The sequence below is a fragment of the Anoplopoma fimbria genome, chromosome 16, assembly GCF_027596085.1.
Source record: "Anoplopoma fimbria isolate UVic2021 breed Golden Eagle Sablefish chromosome 16, Afim_UVic_2022, whole genome shotgun sequence".
NCBI lineage: Eukaryota > Metazoa > Chordata > Actinopteri > Perciformes > Anoplopomatidae > Anoplopoma > Anoplopoma fimbria.
The window spans coordinates 13702504-13711466 of record NC_072464.1 but is presented as its reverse complement, the minus strand read 5'-3'; the positions used below and the strand labels follow the sequence as shown (position 1 = coordinate 13711466).

The 8963-nt window shown below is 40.1% G+C and overlaps 1 protein-coding gene across 1 annotated transcript; it reads right to left on the bottom strand.

Moving 5' to 3' along the window:
• Positions 1–1456: 1456 nt before the first annotated feature.
• Positions 1457–3682, bottom strand: fign (fidgetin). The gene has a single exon (XM_054615964.1). The coding sequence runs from the start codon at positions 3677–3679 to the stop codon at positions 1457–1459; it is 2223 nt and encodes a 740-aa protein (XP_054471939.1). The 5' UTR covers positions 3680–3682.
• Positions 3683–8963: the final 5281 nt, after the last annotated feature.

Genomic DNA, 8963 nt, shown 5'->3' with positions numbered 1-8963 from the left:
CCAAACAAGCAATGGCGACAATATCCACTGGTGAATGTTAGCTAATACAGACCAATTTGTCCTAAGGCAAAGGCATAGTGTATCCCAAACCTGATATTCAGTGGTATTCCCCTTTAAGTGCATTACATGGTTCTTGGGAGTTATCAGAATGTAAAGCTAATAGATTTTGCTTACAACAAAATACTGTTTGGGGTTCTTTCAAAAGGTTTTCTCATCAAACAAGCGGAATAGGTGCTGACATTTTGCTGTCTTCGTGTCTTTGTCTTTCAGAGATAACTAACAAACTGAGGTAGAAAAGAACTTAGGCTATACATAATCCTTAGGTTTCATTAATGATAAAACATCAGCAGGATTGAATTAAATTGCTCGGGGCAGCTTTCTTCCTAAACCCCAAGATGTTTGTCTGCCCCTTTTTTGAAATTCTCTCAGCTCAGAGACCCAAACAAATTACTTTTTTCTGTCTTGTAAATAAACCAGATTTACTCTCATACATTCATTGTAGGAACCTTCTCATTTCATTTTGAGCTTTTTGAGGTATTATATAGCCTTACATTTGTTTGATGATCTAATTTCATATGCAAGCCAAATGCTCTTGCAGTGGTGCTTTGCCACAAGCTTATGAGGTACTGTACATTTCATCATCACTTTCCTGAGTTTTCAAATAGAGAACATCAAAAGAAATAATGGTAGAATTTACATTTATGTGAAACACTGTGAGTAACTACTGAAACAATATTCTAACAGCATTACATAGTAATTTATTAGTTTGACTGAAGTCATATTGTAAAATAATATTTCTTTTTTTTATTTCTATCTATAGTGGAGAGGCTAGTACAGCAGCCAAATTCACCTTTAGTTTGCTAGAAAACAAATCACGTTGTACATAAAGTATGTCAGTATTATTGTAATTAAAGGATTTACACATTGATAAAACCGGTGTCAGATAATGAAGCCCAACTGAAATGATACCAATAAATGTAATTTAACTCAAATTTACCACAACTGTTCACATAGAGCACACAACAGACACAGCTGTAGAACACTAATGGAAAAGAGAGAGCACATTTTTTGTCTCATTTTAAAGCTTTTTTTATACTAGCACGTGTCACCAATGAAGATTGTGAGGCAAAAAAAACAAAAAAACTTAACAGCACCACCTCAGGCACTTGATAGCAACTAAATCTCAAGATCAGCAGAATAGTGTGTATATATATTTATATATATATATGTATATACAAAAAAAGGGGGGTAATTTCTTCCAAATCGTTACAGTTTTAGTGAGCATACGAAGTCAGCCATGTAAAGCATTTAATTAACTTTTACCAATGTGTGATGTCCAGACTGTCTTCTTCTGTCTAAGGACAAACCTTTTACTGTATATAGTATTTTCACGTCACCATTGTTAATTCAAAGAATTAACAATGGGTTCAAAGAAATTGTGTTTGATGAGTCTCTTTCATTGACTACAACCAAACATTTTATTCCACTCAGTGTACATGTCAAGTTCTTTTTGTGATATGCTTGGCTGGAATTTGCAAAACACACTGTCAAAGTCTTGGTAGGAGACCGGTCTCATCTGAGCGGGATGGATTGTTGACAGGTCAGTACCAGGAATGCCATGGAGAGGACCTACCACAGCCTGCTGACACAACTGTGCCACATCCAGTCCAGAAAAGCCCTCTGTCCTCTGAACCAGTAGTGACATCTCTTTGTCACTAAGACAGTAGTTGTGCTGTGAGAGCAGTTGGCTGATTATCTGGTGTCGAGCTGTCCCATCAGGCAAGGGGATGAGCAGTCGCTTGGCAAAGTACCTCCGTAGGGACTCTGGGATCTCTTCAGGCTTATTGGTGGAGCAGACCACAAGGACATGGTCCTGAGCGGAGGTCAGAATACTGTCAAGCTGCATGAGGAGCTCAGCCTTGAGGCGATTCACTGGGCTCTCCTCACTCAGCTGGTCGGAGAGCAGCAGGTCCACCTCTTTGATGAACACCACAGCTGGCTGGCGACACCGGGCCACCAGAAAAGAAGCTTGAATGATCTTGTCCCCTTCCCCTAGCCACTTGGTGACCAGAGCTGAACCGCTGAGTTGCAAGAAGGCAGCCCCCAGTTGGCTGGCCATGCAGTGGGCTAGCAGCGTTCTCCCAGTTCCCTGAGGTCCAAATAAAAGGAGGCTCCGAGGTAATGTGGCAAGACCACTAAACATATCTGGCCTTAAAATTGGCCATAGTACCTCCTCTTTGATGGCTGCTTTGGCCATATCCAGACCCACAATGTCGCTCCAGTCCACTGGAGGGCCCTGCTGAAGGATTTCTGTGGTCACCATCTCCACCAGGTTGGAGTCACTGTTCTTCAGCTGTTCCTCTGCAGCGTGGATGGACGAGGTAGCCGCGCCAATGTCAGGCCCTGTAAGGGAGTGAGAGAGGTGTTGTCTGTGCTCTTCTGTTTGCTCGCTCATGACGGGCGATCCAAACTTGCTGTAGGGCTCAGTTCTGAGATCACCCAGTGAGCTTTTGGTTGATCCGTAGGATGGAGGAGTTAGTGCTCTGCCGGAGTGTATGATAAATTTTCTTTGTTGATCAGAAGACATTGGCTGTTTGGTTGGCTTAAACGCTAAAGACGATGCGTCAGAATTTCTGTCAAAGCCATTGCCCCTGTTTGAGTCTGAGATACTGTCCGTTATTTTGTACATTGGGCTCTGTGAGGAGCGCTGTTGGTTGTAGTTGAAATTAACATAACTAGAGTCCATATCTGCATGTCCACTCATGTAGAAAGCTTTTCGTTTTAATGAATTGGATGTGCTGCCATTCAAAGGTGTTGGTGCAATTGGTGTATGATTATGGGACTGGTAGGTGTAGCCGGGCAGTGTGGAAGGAGGGATTGGTGTAGGAGCTGCAATACCGGATGGCAGATAAGCAGAAGCAGGAGGTGCACCCCCAGGGCTATAACCAGGACCCACAGCAGTCTGAGATGGATACCCTGTTGGAGGATAATTGTAGCTGGGAAGGTTTGGAGACCCAGCGTTGTAGCTCGGCACTAAGGTAGGGGGAGGAGGTGGAGGCGGTGGTTGTAAGAGCCCAGCACTGTGCAAAGGAGAAGGGTGTGGGGAGGGGAGGGCTGGAGTACTCTGGCCACTGTAGCTAGAATGCAGGTAGGAGCCGTTGTAGCTGGCAGTATATTCCTGAGAGGGGAGGCCCGAGTGGAGAGTAGTGGCTGTGTGGCTGCCACAGTTACTGCTGGAATAGCTAGGCTCAGACAAGCTGCTGGCCACCCCCGGGGAGCTGCCTATGCTAGCCGACACATCTGTAGGGGGTAGGGCAGCTGTCATTCCAGCTTTGCTCACAGATATAACATCTGGAGCACAGTTCATTGAGTAAATCCCCTCCTGCCAGGACTCATTCTCTGACTTTCGTCCATTCATGAGTCCAGTGGTGCTATCAGAGTAAGAACACAGCAGGGCTCTCTCATTTGGGCCCTCTAGGATCCCGGAGTACTTCTCTGCATATTTCTTAAGCAGATTGGAGGCAGTCAGTGCAGAGATGTCATCGTTTGCCCATGCATACTGGTATGTTCGTTGTAAGTGGCCCCGGTAGGCCTCTACTTTGTGGGCTGGCGAGCGGGTAGTGGATGAGATGTCAAAGTGTTGTTCTGCCCATTGTGTGTGCTCGGGGGTCCACTGCATCTTTAGACCTAGATATTGCGTATAAGGAAGAAGAATGTAAAAGTAAGCATTATGATTGATAATCATTTTAAATAATATTGTAATACTTTAAATGTTGACTTTCACTATATCAATCAAATAGTGAAAGTCAAATACTGTGGAAAAAGTCCATTAAACATGAATTTGCTTTCAATAGTTTGGGGAGAAAGAGGTGGGGAAGTGAAAAGAAAAAAGAAAAAGGCTTCTTTGACATAATTAGGGAAAGTTTGCATTAAGAAAACGTTTGAAGAAAAACGGTCCTAATGTCTTCCATATGACAAACAGACAACACTAACAGAACACACACAGTGGTCGGTATGAGTAGGGTATAGGACCCAACACCTGGTTAACGTGGTTTAATCCACCCAACACAGAGCAGAATGACACAAACATAGCAGGTCAGTCTATAATCCAACTCTCATCTAAGGCATTCTGAGACAGTTTCAAATCTGCTTGGAGGAGCGCAGCAAAGCAATCTTCCTTGGCAGCGCTCTGTTGCTTTCATCACACAAACCCCTCAGCCCAGCATGAATTACATCCACATCCAGTCTGCCTACTGCTTCCTAGTCCACAGAGTGAGGGAGGGGAGGAAACAAAAAACATGCTTCACTTGTCTTTTTCTCTGCAGCATCTCTCAGCCACTCTATTTGGCATTGAGGGTTTGAATGACATGGATAATCAAGTTAAATCCTAAAGTCAATCTGCAAATAAAAGATTTTACTCATGCTGTCATCTATAACTCTGCTTGGGATTATCAGAGGATGTACTATAGCCTCAAAGAATGTAGAATATAAAAGAGGTTATGGCTTAAAACAATCAGAGATAGCGCACAGAGCCGCAAACATCTTACATCAACACTAATCGGATCCAAAAGCTACAAGACCATATAAGAGGAGAAGCTTTTATCCAAACTTTCGCTGCCTGATATAATGGTCCATGCCTTTGCTAATCAGGCGCTGCAGCGCTACACTTTATACTTCAGTACGTTAAGTCTATATCACAGGATTTAGGCAACAAACAGCTACTGTCCAGAGGCAGATTACAAACGCAATGTTTGTCTGCAGATTCCCTTCTGACTCCCTTCCAGCTATTTGCCCACCCGCCACACTAGACACCAGGAGCTAATTAGCAGGATGATGCTGCACTAATTGTGTTAATTTACAAGGTTTTAGTCAAAGAGATCCATGTTATGGCTCACATGGTTGTCAACCATCCAAGCTAATGATTAAGAAAAAAAAGCCTGAGGCAAAAAGCCCAGGCATGAAGAATATGGTAGCCATACTGTGCTGGAACAGAACGTTTCATCAACCTACAGAAAATAGAATAAGAAAACAAATGGTAGTATCACAGGGAGCAGTGACAAAAGATAACTACAGTTAGAAATAAAAATAAAATGTCTTTCATGTAAACCAAAATCCTATTTACTTGAATTACATGTGTATAAACTGAAGAAAATCTATGAATTACACTCTTCATAATAGTCTCACTCACTGCTTTAAAACAAATGTGCATCTACAGCAATTTAAATATTAGTCACCCACTACATTCCAGGTCACCTGTTTTGTTAAGTTTGTAGGTGGGTGCAAAACAGAAGTATGATTTTATAAGTGGATTTTTCCCAGAGTGCAGCCTGTCCCTTTTGTTGCATTAAAATACCTCTTAAAAAAGTGTTGGATTTAATTATTTTTCCACATTATTGCTAAGATAAAATGATCCCTTCAAAACTAACAAAACAGTTTTAGGACAAGACCAACCTGCAGTGCGTTGTCTGCCAAAAAATCTCAGCCATTCACAGCATTTACGGATACCGCAGTGTAAGTATTCGGATAATGTTTTTTTGTAAAATCATTCAGTTGAGTTCAGTAACACTCAAGACACATTTTGTCAATAACAAAATTGCACACAGCTTATTGAGTGATATTCTTCTATTACTGTTAATCCTCTCTGAACAATGTGCCACTTTGAACAATCAAAGGAGTGCTACTCACAAAGTGTACTTGAGATCTTTGAGCATCAGGTATTTTATGAGGAAGGAACCCTCAAAGATGATTTTCTAAGTACAGCACACTGTTATAAACATACTCTACAAGTGAACCACAAGTAAACTAACTCAAACATGAGATTTGATTTGTGGAACCAGGTATTTTCCTTTCCACAGGCAAAAAAAAGAGAAATATAAGAAAACATTTTTACCATGTTAAATAAACCAATGAGTATTCAATTTAATAGAAATAACAAAATGAGTGTTATCATAATTTGTGCTGTAAAATGATTCAGTGCATCAACCAGTTTTCTCTTAATAATAAATCTATTAAGCATACTATTTGAGGGAGAATCAGACTCTAAAGAATTTGTTTTATACAAAGGTTATAGTGTAGATAGTAAATGCATCCACACATAAATATGGAGATAAACACTAACACACAAATAGACAGAAATTCACCCACGTACGCACAGAAGCAGTGCATTAGTATAATGATCTTGTACTTTGGCATTACGGTAAAACAGTTGTCCTTTATTTCACCTGCCTGGAAATTCAAATAAAACATCTACAGGTCCCTTTGTCTTTCTTTGAAATGGTATAATTACAGAGCGCTCCATTAGTGGAATGTTTTCAGATAGCCTCGGGGCTCAAGCTCAAATTCCACTGATCAGCCACCAACAAGTACAGCCTTTGTTGGACCACTCTGTCTGTCAATTCACAGATCTAAATAATCCTCTGGCATAAATCTCATAGACGATGGTACTATAAGATACTATTTTTTGTCATCTATCCAATTTTTCTGAGTTATCTGTGGCTTAAGGGTTTACTCATATCTGAATGATCACCCTGCGGAATTTGAGATTAAAACTCATGTTTTGTTTTAACAGCAAAAAAATGTTATAGACTCATCCCAGGGATAAAAAATGAGAATTTCTGTTTTATATCATATACTTTAAATTATCTCATACTTTTTGAAGAAAAATAGACCTGGTGGATGCAAAATGCATTCGACATGTGATGCCATACTGTTATGCTACGCTATTGTGTTTAATTTCTGGTTCAGTAATCATCAATGCTGAAACAGAGATGCTGACCTTTTTGGGAACTATTAATCTGGTAGCCTAGGCCGTTTTTAAGCAAACAAGAGTGGGCCTCCACTCTGTCCATCCAATTTCCCAGTGCGTAAATTGGACCGCCGCTTGCACAATTCTCTATTCATTACTGTGCTGCTGAAAGGAAGCACAGAGGTGGCAGAGCCGTTTTCTTTTCCTCTTTCTGTGTGTGCATGAGTGTATGTGAGACACAGGGGGAGAGAGAGAGAGAGAGAGAGAGAGAGAGAGAGAGAGAGAGAGAGAGAGAGAGAGAGAGAGAAAATGCCTTCCAGGAGGATTCCCAAGCATAAAGAGCTGGACTTTGCTCCTTCTTTTTTTGGTTTGGGGGAGGGGAAGGTGGGAGGGTTGAGGGAGAAGGGGAGGGAAGTGAAAGCTGTCGTAATTGAAACGTGGCCTAATCAGACTCATTACCATTTTTACCAATTTGCACCACCAAAGATGCTTATTAGGTAACTGTGTTTTATAAGCTGCTCTTTAGAAAACTAACTGTAATGAGCTCTTTAAAGTCAGACTTGAGCGTGATTATGCACTGGAAGTGTTTTGCAGGGCTGAAGCAGACTGGTACATTTAGTCATGTACAATGTCATAATTAAGCTGCACAAACTCTGCACTTCACACCACACAATGGTCCCAGCTGAGGCAGTAGACATGCTGAAAAGTATTTATAATTACTGATCATTACAACCCTGGGATTTTCATCGCCGGACATAAACATAATTATGGGAGCTTTTGCTTTTATTCTGCGCACACAGACCACTCTACTTGACAAGCGTGCAAATATTGCAGACAGACAGTAATTACGTTTATAAATAAAAACAAGCTCATATTCATATTCAAATTCACTGGAGGTATTCTAAGTAGGGGTGGGGCAAAACATTCTAATACAATGTGAAACGGTAATCGGTACAGCTACAGAATCTCATTTATCTCACATATCAAGTTAAGACTATTTAAACTCAATTTAGAGCTCCATGTGGCAGTAATTCCAATCTGTAGATGGCAGGGTGCCATTTAACCCCTCATTTAGAAAAGATATGCCTTCCTCAGTCACTGTCTTTTAAAGGGCTACTGCCCATTCATTTCACAGTCTGACCACCCATGGCCGCAAATTACTAGCATGTTTCCACACTATCAAAGTCCCAGTGCATTCTATACTTATCCAAACACAAAAGGTGGAAAATGATTGTGCAAGCATGCACTTAAACAGTATGTTTATTGTAGATAACCTGCCAGACAGGCAGACAACTTCCTGTGGCAAAGTAGGTTAGACAGTCCATTGTGACAGAGCTGTAATCACTTCAATTTAGTAAACACAGGTTATTCATTTAAAGCAGCATTCCTAAATGTCTGCAACACCGTTATCTGTGGCACAATACTTAAGTTGAAACAGAGAGAAAGAAGGCCGGAAACATTTGCTGATTACATGCTGGTTATCTAGTGTATCCATGGCAACCTTATATTACTGAAAAAATGCCCCACCTTATTAATTTGACAATGACAATGAATCAGATTAGATCAATGTGATCAAATATAAGATTAAAAATAAGATCAAACGTGAGATATTAGATATTGAAAATAGTTTTCGATTAGTCCATTCTTTTTTTGTAATTAATCAAATACACATTATAATGTTGTAGATCAATCACAAATGTTCATTTTAACCGTCAAGAGCATAACAATGTGCACTTAATGTGACAATGAGATAAATGTATCCATTGAACAATGTTACAAATTTGACATTTAAGTCTTTCATTAAATCTACCAATGTAAATAAACTAATTAGTGGTATTTTATTAGTTTGTAAATAATCTTAAATCAATCAGATTTAAAAAAAAAATATAATTGTAATTAATTGTCTATTCGTTCCCAGCACAGTTATTATTAATCCTAAAGTGGTGTCATATGGGCACAAGAAAACAGTTCTCTATATGTTAACTGATGCAAGATTGGATAAACGCAACACATGTTTATCCTGAGAAATACACCATATCTGCAGAAATGCGAGTGCGAACTCAGACAAGTTGGTGCAGACAAAGCAAACGTATACATATTTAAACAAAGCTTCTGGTTGCTGTAAGGGACAGCAATATGGTAGAGTAAGCCAACTAATGTTGTTGTCATAAAAAATACACATCATATATGGCAAACTTCACAGTTGTTGTTAGTGAAT